Source organism: Schistocerca piceifrons, chromosome 2 (genome assembly GCF_021461385.2).
Source record: "Schistocerca piceifrons isolate TAMUIC-IGC-003096 chromosome 2, iqSchPice1.1, whole genome shotgun sequence".
Taxonomy (NCBI): Eukaryota; Metazoa; Arthropoda; class Insecta; order Orthoptera; family Acrididae; genus Schistocerca; species Schistocerca piceifrons.
This window is the reverse complement of record NC_060139.1, coordinates 751,045,483-751,058,825: the sequence shown is the minus strand read 5'-3', so window position 1 is coordinate 751,058,825 and position 13,343 is coordinate 751,045,483. Positions and strand designations below refer to the sequence as shown.

The 13,343-nt window shown below is 44.0% G+C and overlaps 1 protein-coding gene across 2 annotated transcripts in view; it reads right to left on the bottom strand.

The window, feature by feature from the left end:
• The window catches only part of LOC124776957 (fat-like cadherin-related tumor suppressor homolog), a gene marked incomplete at its 3' end in the record, with an annotated part of 338,653 nt that overhangs the window by 222,388 nt on the left and 102,922 nt on the right, over positions 1-13,343 (bottom strand). For both annotated transcript variants that reach the window (XM_047252191.1, XM_047252192.1), the window contains 1 exon segment: positions 10,999-11,087. In XM_047252191.1, the coding sequence (XP_047108147.1) occupies positions 10,999-11,087 (89 nt within the window).

The window sequence follows — 13,343 nt, the reverse complement described above, 5'->3', positions numbered from 1 at the left end:
TGGAAGCGTGTATTCGTCATCGCCATACTGGCGTATCACCCGGCGTGATGGTATGGAGTGCCATTTGTTACACGTCTCGGTCACCTCTTGTTCACATTGACGGCACTTTGAACAGTGGACGTTGCATTTCAGATGTGTTACGACTCGTGGCTCTACCCTTCATTCGATCCCTGCGAAACCCTACATTTCAGCAGGACAATGCACGACCGCGTGTTGCAGTTTCAACACCTAACTTGTAAAATAAGTCACAGGGGTAGTATTGCCTCACGTCTTCTTACAATTCTCCGTGACCCAAACTTATCTTCTCTAAGATTGGCTCCAAACAAAATCTCTCACCAGAAATAATTACGCGGAGGGTAAGGGCACTAGGGCGTACATCTCAGAAGTTTGAGAACCGTCTGAAAGCTCTCGCGCTGTGTGTTATGCGCTGCAGCAGCAGGCAACGTGCACTTCCGCACGGGATGGTCCGTAGATGTCGCAACTGTGTGTTACGCGGTCACAATGCACCACTCCAGAGCGCGCCGCATCCTTACTACGGCCACACAGCGGAACGATGACGCAGGCGGCAGTGGGCGCGCGGCGCGCTTTCCTCCTGCATTTGCATTCCGCCTTGCACATCTCACGAGCCTCATTCGCGAGGCGCTTTTACCAATTAACTTCTACGTTTTTATCTTGCTCTAAATTATGGAAAACGCAAAGTGTCGCAAAAATAACCGTGCAAAATGGAAAAAGCATGTCTGCGAAACATGTCCAGTCAGTAAGGAATTCAGCTTCCGAACATTCCTTTCTCACATCCTATTGGGTACTTTGTGAACTGTGGTTTGTGTTATATACAGCATGTATAAAAAAAAAATCATCCGATAAAAAAAAGTCGTAACTACTATGTTATTTGCGAATATGTTTCTGGACAACGTACTATTGGAAACAGCAAGCTCTCGAGTTTTACATCGTTCCCGCTAGGTAGCAGCTGTGTGCGCTCACTTCAGTTCTAGTAAAAATAGTGTCGGGACAAAAGAAAGCGTTGTGTGTCCTAAGTAGTGAGCAGTGTGGGTCAGTAGTAACTGTTCAGCGTGACTATGGTGTGGATCCTCGTATAGGACAGAGCAATGAAAAATTCCGAGAGACAGGTTGGTTGTGTAAAAGCAAATGTCCGGGCTGTCCTAGAATGTCTGACACAGACGTCGAACGCATCCGCCATAGTTTCCCAAGGAATCCGCAGAAATCTGTTCGCCGTGCAGCTCGACAGCTCAACATGCCCCGGTGTCCGTCTGGCCTGTGTTGTCTCGGCATTGACATATGAAACCAAACTAAATTCAGCTACTGCAAACTCTCTATGAATGTGACAATCAACAACGTATGGAGTTCTGTAATTTCGTTCTTGGCAAGATGGAGGATAACAGTTTTCTTCCACGTTTGGTGTTTAGTGACGAGCAACATTCCATTTAAATGGAAATGTGAACCGTCATAATGTGAGAACATTGGGTACGGAACAACCACATGAAGCTGTACAACATGAGAGGGACTCTCCAAAATTTAACGTGTTTTGTGTGTGCAGTTTCACAACAGAAGGTGTGTGTTCCAATTTTCTTTGTCGAGAGCACTCTTACAGGAAGCACATATGTCGATATGCTTGAGAACTTTGTTTTCTCACAGTTGGATACTGATTCCAACGACTTCATTTACCAACGGATTGAGGCACCGCTACGCTGGCATCTGGAAGTGCAGGAATTTTTAAATCAAAGGATTATTGAACGAAGGATCAGTCGCACGGGACAAAATGAGTCAGCCTTACATTACTGACCTCTAAGGACACCGGACCTGACTGTACGCAATTATTTCTAGTGGAGGTTTACAAAAGGCTGTTTATGTACCTCCGTTACCAACAACAATGAATAAACTGAGACATCGCATAACAGCAGGTGTGGAAGCTGTAACTCAAGACATGCTCGCTGCAGTGTGGGAACGATTCGAATGCCGCATTGACATACGCCGTGCATCTCAAGGGGTTTTGGGGGGGGGGGGGGGCACATTGAACACCTGTGAAAAGGTATAAATTTTTTTTTATTTTCTCGTTCATCAAAAAATAAAATTCATCGTATGTTTATTAGTTTCAAAAATATAGACGTTTCGGTACACCATGTATATAACAATTTCGTGTAAAAATGTTGATTGGAAAGTGTGGATTGGTAGACTGTAGTATTCCGCGTTGCGCTATTGAAGAAAGGGAATTTCAGTTTTAGAGCGGACTCCCAATGAAACTGAACGGCAAGAAGGGTTATCACCACGTTCGAGGAGAATTATCCAGAACTACATGCTGCCCCTTTTTGTTTTTTTCTTTAAGTACCTGGGAGGGCTGTGCCTACACAGACAGTACGCAAAAAGGGTGAATTTGCCCCTATGCATCCATTACAAAAATCGGTACAATCCCTTCAGCTCCATGGTGTGCCTAAGAAGGTTGGAAAGGCACCATGAATTGCTACTTGTATCAGTGGCGCCTGGTTCTGTTCGTTAACCTTGGATAGGGTTGGTCTCATGCCTGATGTTAGAAGAAGAATATGGAGGCGACCTGTTGCAAATACATGTTTCAAGTATGCAGCCCCAAAGGTTTTGCAAAGAGTTGAATCATTCATGTTCCGGCACAGTATCTTGCATGGTTGCTATCAAGGGTGACTGAGGGCTGTGTAGTATATGAAAAGACTCCAATCTGTTGTCCAGCGCTATAGTTAATATTTCGGTGATGGCATGGTCTTGCAAGACATTAAAGCAAGAGTAGATATGGCGCCCACTTCGTAACAGGTGTCTCCGACCGGGGTGGGGAGGGGGGAGGGGTGGCGGCAAGAGTCAACAGAATGGACTAGCCTATAGCCTATTTACTGACATGAACCGAAATGAGCAAGTTTGGTACCAGTTGACACTTACAGTGTGCGTCACTGCAAAAAGTCCGATGTCGAAAAGTGCTTGAGCAGCGACGGCTCGCAGGCCACTGGGACATTAAGCCATGGAAGTTCCAAGCGATACTTTTACATGCAATGCATGGAGTGGAGCCATAAATTGAATACGTTTCAGCAGATTTTGACTGTACAGATGAGCACTTTCGAATAGTTGCCTTTTTTTGTTACTGTTTCGTCTTTATTTCACAATAAAATTATTTTTACCATCATCACATCTCGTCTGTGTCAAAACATATTGGTTATACAGGGTGGTCCATTGATCGTGACCGGCCCAAATATCTCACGAAATAAGTGTCAAACGAAAAAACTACAAAGAACGAAACTTGTCTAGCTTGAAGGGGGAAACCAGATGGCGCTGCCCTAGGACAAACGGATATCAACTGCGTTTTTTTTAAATAGGAACCTCCATTTTTATTACATATTCGTGTAGTACGTAAAGAAATACGAATGCTTTAGTTGGACCACTTTTTTCGTTTTGTGATAGATGGCGCTGTAATAGTCACAAACATATGGCTCACAATTTTAGACGAACAGTTGCTAACAGGTAGGTTTTTTAAATTAAAATATCGAACGTAGGTACGTTTGGACATATTATTTCGGTTGTTCCAATGTGATACATGTACCTTTGTGAACTTATCAATTCTGAGAACGCATGCTGTTACAGCATGATTACCTGTAAATACCATATTAATGCAATAAATGCTCAAAATGATGTCCGTCAACCTCAATGCATCAACCTCAATGCATTTGGCAATACGTGTAACGAATTCCTCTCAACAGCGAGTAGTTCGCCTTCCGTAATGTTCGCACATGCATTGACAATGCGCTGACGCATGTCAGGCGTTGTCGGTGGATCACGATAGCAAATATCCTTCAACTTTCCCCACAGAAAGAAATCCGGGGACGTCAGATCCGGTGAACGTGCGTGCCATGATATGGTGCTTCGACGACCAATTCACCTGTCATGAAATATGCTATTCAACAACGCTTCAACCGCACGCGAACTATGTGCTGGACATCCATCATGTTGGATGTACATCGCCATTCTATCATGCAGTGAAACGTCTTGTAACATCGGTAGAACATTACGTAGGAAATTAGCATACATTGCACCACTTAGATTGCCATCGATAGAATGGAGGTCAATTATCCTTCCTCCCATAATACCGCACCATACATTAATCCGCCAAGGTGGCTGGTGTTCCACTTGTCGCAGCCATCGTGGATTTTCCGTTGCCCAATAGTGCATATTATTCCGGTTTACGTTATCGCTGTTGGTGAATGACGCTTCGTCGCTAAATAGAACGCGTGCAAAAAACCTGTCATCGTCCCGTAATTTCTCTTGTGCCCAGTGGCAGAACTGTACACGACGTTCAAAGTCGTCGCCATGCAATTCCTGATGCATAGAAATATGGTGCGGGTGCAATCAATGTTGATGTAGCATTCTCAACACCGACGTTTCTGAGATTCCCGATTCTCGCGCACTTTGTCTGCTACTGATGTGCGGATTAGCCGCGACAGCAGCTAAAACACCTACTTGGGTATCATCATTTGTTGCAGGTCGTGGTTGACGTTTCACATGTGGCTGAACACTTCCTATTTCCTCAAATAACGTAACTATCCGGCGAACGGTCCGGACACTTGGATGATGTCCAGGATACCGAGCAGTATACATAGCACACGCCCGTTGGGCATTTTGATCACAACCACCATACATCAACACGATATCGACCTTTTCCGCAATTGATAAACGGTCCATTTTAACACGGGTAATGCATCACGAAGCAAATACCGTCCGCACTGGCGGAATTTTACATGGTACCACGTACTTATACGTTTGTGACTATTACAGCGCCATCTATCACAAAGCGAAAAATGTGGTCAAACTAAAAGATTCGTATTTCTTTACGTACTACACGAATACGTAATAAAAAAATGTGGGTTCCTATTTAAAAAACGCAGTTGATATCGGTTTGACCTATGGCAGCGCCATCTAGCGGGCCAATCATAGCGCTATCTGGTTTCCCCCTTCAAGCTAGACAAGTTTCGTTCTCTGCAGTTTTTTCGTTTGACGCTTATTTCGTGAGATATTTGGCCCGGTCACGATCAATGGACCACCCTGTAGTCTTAATCTACTTCTCCCCCTGTCACTGTCCATTTCCTCATCCCCTCTCTTTTTCCTCCTCCTCCTCCTCCCCCCCCCTCCCCCCCCCTTCTGTGTCCACCACCTTCTATTCCGCCCCCCCCCCTCTCTCTCTCTCTCTCTCTCTCTCTCTCTCTCTCTCTCTCTCTGTCCGTCCGTCTTCTCCTCCCGCCCCTCTTTCTTTCTGTCTCCCCCTTTCCCATTTCTGTGTCCATTTCCTCCCACCTCTATCCGTCTCCAGTCCCCCCGCCCCCCTCACTGACCTTCAGCCTCCTTTATTGTTATTGAAAATTCAGATTCTGCAGTAGTTATCTAATCGTTATCCGATAAGCCATAAATATGACTCTTCTGTTTGTTTAATATATATATATGTATTGAAACTTCCTGGCAGATTAAAACTGTGTGCCCGACCGAGACTCGAACTCGGGACCTTTGCGTTTCGCGGGCAAGTGCTCTACCAACTGAGTTACCGAAGCACGACTCACGCCCGGTACTCACAGCTTTACTTCTGCCAGTACCTCGTCTCCTACCTTCCAAACTTTACAGAAGCTCTCCTGCGAAACTTGCAGAACTAGCACTACTGAAAGAAAGGATATTGCGGAGACATGGCTTAGCCACAGCCTGGGGGATGTTTCCAGAATGAGATTTTCACTCTGCAGCGGAGTGTGCGCTGATATGAAATTTCCTGGCAGATTAAAACTGTGTGCCCGACCGAGACTCGAACTCGGGACCTTTGCCTTTCGCGGGCAAGTGCTCTACCAACTGAGCTACCGAAGCACGACTCACGCCCGGTACTCACAGCTTTACTCCTGCCAGTACCTCGTCTCCTACCTTCCAAACTTTACAGAAGCTCTCCTGCGAAACTTGCAGAACTAGCACTCCTGAAAGAAAGGATATTGTGGAGACATGGCTTAGCCACAGCCTGGGGGATGTGGCCAGAATGAGATTTTCACTCTGCAGCGGAGTGTGCGCTGATATGAAACTTCCTGGCAGATTAAAACTGTGTGCCTGACCGAGACTCGAACTCGGGACCTTTGCCTTTCGCGGGCAAGTGCTCTATATATATGTATTGTTAAAAATATACAGCCTGTGTTTGTTCATATTTTTATTAGAGTAAATCTATCAAGAACTTTTCGAGATTTTATGTAATAACGTTTCTCTTTTATACATTACATATTTATTTAAATATTATATATATTAAAATAAGTATATAAAAACGCGCGTATTCGAAGGGAACGTTGTGTCAAAATTTCCAAGTAATCGATGAAGAACTCACATATATTCGATTTTGAACAAACATTTTTATTTATACAGATTATTACTATTATTATCATGATGATCGACATAGAATGGCTAAACAACAGTTCAGAAACATGTGACTGATCGTGATCATTTATCAGAAACTAGATGTACCAGCTACTCTGCAACGGACTCCCATCTCCAGTGGCAAAGCTTACGTTGGAGTCAACAAAACATACAGGATAGTGCAGCTAAAACAAGTACCAAGCTCATAAATAAGCCGGGTTTATAGCGAGCAATGTGGCAGTTTTCTGACGCACACAAGTAATTTTTAGCGTTTATAACTGCCGAATAATGACGACCTTGTTTTTAAAATGTTACTATATACTACGTCTGTGGCCTACGAAAAGGACTTAAACGACTTAACACGTGCGGATTTTGATCAATCATCAACAAGCAACAGCGTCGCAAACCACTGTTCGACCGTCAGGAGAAGAGGTCCGTACGCCTGTTTTACTGTACCGAATATAAGCAAACATTTCACTACGGTACGGTTTGTGTGTTTAGTTATACGACTCAAGGTCATCAGTCAGTGCTATGATGTTATTGCGGCCAAACAACTTTCTCGTGTAACTATTCAGTGTTTCACAACCTATAAGACAGTTGAAGAAATGGATATCGTGTTCGTTGATGGACAATGTCGACAAATGTTTGAACAGTGGTGATGTATGCAGGAAGCTATCTTGATCGTGTCAAGCATTCTAGATTTGTCTTTACAAACATTATAAAAAATTAAAGAAACTGGAAATGCGAAGAATAAAATACAGTAACTTGAAACAATAGCAACTGACGAGAGAAATTCGACTAACATTTTAGCATGGTAATACAAATGGTTCAAATGGCTCTGAGCACTATGGGACTCAACTGCTGAGGTCATTAGTCCCCTAGAACTTAGAACTAGTTAAATCTAACTAACCTAAGAACATCACAAACATCCATGCCCGAGGCAGGATTCGAGCCTGCGACCGTAGCGGTCTTGCGGTTCCAGACTGCAGCGCCTTTAACCGTACGGCCACTTCGGCCGGCCATGGTAATACACACTACCCATATGTCACAAGCAAGCTTGAATGTTCGATTAGTAACGACTTTAGGGCTGTTCCGAAGAACTACCGTCCAGTGCTTTTCATCTTTTTCAAATTTCGCTCCAGCCTTTCAAACTGAGTTACAGTTTTCCGAACTGTAGCTTCGAAAACTGCAAACTGATGCGGGGTTTCTGAGTCTTTTCTTTTTTTTTTTTTTTTTTGCCTGTTCTTCTCACTGGTTTGATGCGGCCCGCCACGAATTCCCCTCCTGTGTCAACCTCTTCATCTCAGAACAGCAATTGGAGCCAACGTCCTCCATTATTTGCTGGATGATTCCAGTCTGCTTTCCTCTACATTCTTTACCCTTTATAGCTCTCTCTCGTTCCATGGATGTTACTCCGTGATGTCCTAAAAGATGTCCTACCATCCTGTCCCTTCTTTTTGTCAGTGTCTTCCGTTTATTCCTTTCCTCGTCGCTTCTCCGGAGCACCACCTCGTTCCTTACCTTATCAGTCTACACACATTTCAACATTCTTTTTCAGCACCACATCTCAAATGCTTAGATTCTCTTCTATCCCGGTATTTCCACAGTCTATGTTTCACTACCATAGAATGCTGTGCTCCAAACGTACATTCTAAGAAATTTCTTCCTCGAATTAAGGCTTATGTTTCATACTAATAGACTTCTCTCGGCCAGAAATTTTGCGAAGAATCTAACGGTCTTCCGAACGGATAGGCTAAACATGGTTGGCGGTAGTGCGTTTGTTGCTGTTAGTTTAGCTTGTCGCGAAATTGAAGTAGATAGTTCCTTTGAGTTAGTTTAGGCAGACGTCATTCTTGGCAACCGAAGTACAATAATAACTGGATTCTTTTACCGACCTCCCACTTCAGATGATACAATTGCTGAAAGGTTCAAAGAAAACTTGAGTTTGATTTCAAACACGTGCCCGACTCATACGATTATAGTTGGTGATCACTTTAATTTACCCTCGATATGTTGGCGAAAATACATGTTTAATTCCGGAGGTACGCATAAAACATCAGCCGAAATTGTGCTACACGCATTTTCTGAAAATTATTTCGAGCAGTTAGTTTCATGAGCCCACACGAATAGTAAACGGTTATGGAAACACTTGACCTCTTAGCAACAAATAATCCTGAGTTAATAACGAGCATCAAAACGGATACAGGGATTAGTGAACACAGGGTTGTAGCGAGATTGAATATTGTAACCCCCAAATCCTCGAAAAATAAACGAAATATATACCTATTCAAAAAAGCAGATAAAAATTCACTTGACGCCTTTCTGAGAGACAATCTCCATTCCTTGTAAATTAATGATAGAAGTGTAGACCAGATGTGGCTTGAATGAAGAGAAATAGTATCGGCAGCAATTGAGAGATTTATACCAAATAAATTAACAAACGACGGAGCTGATCCTCCTCGGTACACAAAACGGGTCAGAACACTGTTGCAGAAACAACGAAACAAACATGCCAAATTTAAACAGACGCAAAATCCCCAAGATTGACGATCTTTTACAGAAGCTCGAAATTTAGCGCGGACTTCAATGCGAGATGCTTGTAATAGTTTCCACAACGAAACTGTCTCAAAACCTGGCAGAAATCCCAAAGAGATTCTGGTCGTATGTGAAGTATGCTAGCGGCAAGACAAAATCGATGCCTTCTCTGCGCCATAGCAATGGCGATACTATCGAAAACAGTGCTGCCAAAGCAGAGATATTAAACACAGCCTTCCGAAATGCCTTCTCAAGGAAGACTAAGTAAATATTCCAGAATTCGAATCAAGAAGAGCTGCCAAAGTGAGTAACGTAGCAAAGAAAGACTCCCCATCAGCTCTCTAACACACAAGGTACCGGGGCGAATAAGATCAGCTGCCATCCTTAGCCTGACGTTCCTTGCATGGTGTGGCCAGGGAGGGGAACGATTTGGGGTCGTACTTCTGTGCGTTGAATTGAGCTCGTGATCCCTTAGAGACTGCTGGTGTTTCACCACCAGCAAGAGATGATGGACTACGCTTCATCGCGTGTCATCCGCCCTGATGCCACACGCTCCGACCAGGGGCCCTCCGCACGGGCGCCACCCAGCCGCAGCAAATGCCACCTGGCAGGATGGCCATTGCCGGGAGTCCCGATGCCCCAGGGAGGTGAGCATCTACCTCTTGGCATACGTGGGGAGTTAACGGCGCGGGCATCAGCAGAGCGATCCCTATGTGGTCAGGAGGCTACAACCAACAGGGTACATGGCGGCCCCACCACAACGGACTGGCTACCGTCCTGGATATCAGGCGCAAACAAGTCCATGGTTGTCGTCGCCTATTCTAACCACCGGACCCGCAGGGGGGGCATCAAACCAGTCATTGGACTAAACGTCACAACGTAAAGGCTCAACACTTCTGGACTTTTACGTGCGAGGAAATTAAAGAAAGCGGTCTAAAAGGGAACAACGACAACTCGCAAAGAAACAGTATGCCTATAACCCGGCCCTGTGCTTCGTAAGTTCAGATGAAATGCAGTGCGCAGCCTATTCCATCCGAAATCGCTTAATCAACATGAACCAGTGCTCCAGACCAACATGTACAGCACTTAAAATGACACACAGGAAGCGGTGCTGAGTGACGTGCTTGCTACAGTTGTTGCAGCAGGAAGACTTTTGTGGCACTACTTCACTTGACAGAGTGTCACTTAAAATTATGATCACTCTCTCCCATTTTCACACACATTCACTTAGCATACATATTCAATTAGGAAGAATTTAATATCTGCGGTTTGTTAAAATGTGTAGGTAATATCTTAGCTGAAGTACAATACGAAAGCGTGATGGCTGACCACTTACAAGAAACCAGGATGAACCGGACACTCTGGTAACTGATCAAAACCTTTCCCTAATAGTTTAGGGAGCAAGTCACACATGTCGCAAAATCTTAAGTCATACCATATTCGTTCACTGTCATCAAAAATAGGACTTGTCAGTTGGTAGACTAACCTATGTCCTCTTGCCCAGAGTATGAAACAGACTTATTTAAAATGTGATGTATTGTAATCAGTACGCCACAAACACCTCACATTGGCCGGTCCTCACGGCAGATCAGGAAGCCACGCGTCATCGGACTGTGCTCCATCCGAAGGTACTCCATGTCGCTTAAGCGACCGGAAGGTGGAACGTCACGGCCGAGAAGTTTCTTTTATAAACAGTAAATTATTATTCATCCCTTCCAGCCGCTCTTCTTCCCACCAGCACATGGCGCTATAGCTCAACAGCGATGATCCAGCATGTAGGGGCACAGCACACTGAGCCATCTGATTTAAAATGTTCTCTTCCTTGCCTGCCACATCCGCTGCTTCATTCCGCTCAATTCCCTTGTGTGTCGTTACCCAGGAAAGTGCAACCTCCTGCCGCATCGTTTGTAAGTGAAGAAGGGAACCGTGGATGCTCTAGATATATCTGTCTACTCAGTAGACAAGATTCTATAACGCAATATATCGCGCAAAATACACGGTATAGTTACTACGCGCGCACAAAAGTAGATGTGGACGTAGACAAGTCATGAAGACGGTACTCACACTGCGCGGTGACCGAGACAGCCCACAGCACCACTAGGAACAGCAGGCGCGCCAGCTTCTCCATCTCATATTCTGCGTCACCGGGCCATCTGGAACGAATACACGTGCAGTATATGACAGTGTACTGCTGGTTCCATTACAACAGCTTATCCTGTAACTATGACACGTGATCTGAACATCAGTGACATTGCCTAAAACAGATTTTCTCCTTCCCTTCCCCTCCCAAAAATTCTACAGAACGAATTTCCCCGTCTTACCGCTCAGAAAAATAATACAGACAGATACACCTGTATGTAACATCAGGCGACATCGGGTACAAACTGTTGGTTTTATTTGGGTGCATCTGTTGAGTTTTATGAGTTGGGAAATTTATTGTTCATTTAGAAAAGATCAAAGAAAATATAAATATACAAAAAGGAGGGAGGGGGGAGGGAGAGAGGCTGAAAGGAGAGATTGATGGAGGGCAAGGTTTTAGAGCAGGAGAGTATTAAAAGTATATCTGTTACATGTTATAACTAAGCAAAAGTTGCAGTAATACATTCATTATACTTTAAAATATGTAGATGGATATACTACTTGTACTATTAATTGACATATATGTGGTCTGAAGCTGACGGGGGGCACAAGTAATTGGTATATTTGTAAATGATGTCGCTCCACTGTTCGTTTGGAGAATGTCATGGTAACATAACTAATTATTTGTGGTAGATATGAAGGGGAAGGTGGAGATTGCGCGTGCGTGCGTGTGTGTGTGCGTGTGTGTATGCGCGCGCTCTCTCATTGGAAATTTGATAATTTAGGCTCCATTAAATAGAGAGACAATACTATTGTCAATTTTGTCATTTAAGATGGACTCAGGTGTTTGCTTGCTGATTGTACATGTGGAGCGTTTCAAGGATGCCTCGTTTTTTGCCTTTAGGCCGGATTCGTAGGATGCTGATACCTGTGTAGTTTTGTTTCGTGTCTGGCCCTTGTAGAAACGGTCACAGTCCGAACATTCAATTTTATGCACACCTGTATGGTGAAGTGGATTTCTCGTGTTGTTGTTTGAGGCAACTTTTGCCCAATCTTGTTGTCGGTGGTAATGGATATGCTAATGCCTTTTCGTTTGAAGACACTGTCAGTGTAAAAATAAATATTACCTGGGAATACGATTGTGTGGAAGATCTTATTTCCTGTTTTAATGATGTGACTGTTTTTCCATTATTGAGTGTTCTGAGGTTTCTACTAGGGAGCTCTTATAGGCATTTGCAATGGCTGTTTGTTTTATTATTTTATCTCTTGCTTATATTTATCTTCAGAGAGCGGTACTTTGATAGCTCTGTCGCTCATATGCCCGAATGCTGCAATTTTATGGGCTCTCTTGTGACTGGAAGAGCTTTGGATGGCACTACGTGTTGTGATAATACGAAGTTCACAGTTTAACACCAAGCAGGCGACAGAATAAATGTTTTAGATCTTACCCATTAAAACAAAGAACAATAGACACCAATTTGAAATTTATCACTGGCGGTGGTTGTATGCCAGTGAAGAGCACACGTTGAATGAATGGAAATCCACGGTATCCAGTTAAGTATGTGAAACGGTAACTAAATTAAGGCCCTAAGCGGTCGACAGGCGTCGATATACATCAGCGAGGACAATTGAAAATGTGTGATCCCACCGGGACTCTAAACATCTCAGAAAGAATAGATACCATTTCCATATAGTTAAGACTAACCGGCCATTGACCCCCTCCTTCTGTGCTGCATGCACACGCATTGCCCGAACTCTTACGGGACTCGGTAAGATTGTCTGCCGCGAGTAATGAGTGTAATGGGCAGGGGCACTAAGAATGTAGTGTGTGGACATTAGGTTGGGAATGTGGGTATCACGGGGAGCGTGCAAGGGATAACTCCCTGCAGTCGCACTATCCTCGGTGCCCTCAGTGGCCCAGATGGATAGAACGTCTGCCATGTAAGCAGGAGATCATGGGTTCGAGCCCCGGTCGGGGCACACATTTTCAACTGTCCCAGTTGATGTCTATCAACGCCTGTCGACAGCTTAGGGTCTTGGTTTAATTACTATTTCATTCTAAGAGAGCTGCATGATCACCGATGGTATCTGTTCTTTCGGACATGTCCGAAAGAATAAATACCATTCTCATATAGTTCAGTATATGGTTCCCATTCTATGTGCGCCAATGTTTGAATGTCTCCATTCGTTTTTCGCATTGTCTGCAGATGACGCTTATGAAACTGGTTGCTTGGATATTTTTTTAAAAAATTAGGAAGATTTGCGTCTGTTGTAATCTTTTTTCTACGAGGATCCTCTTTCCAAACACAGCGATTGCAGTTTAAATTTGA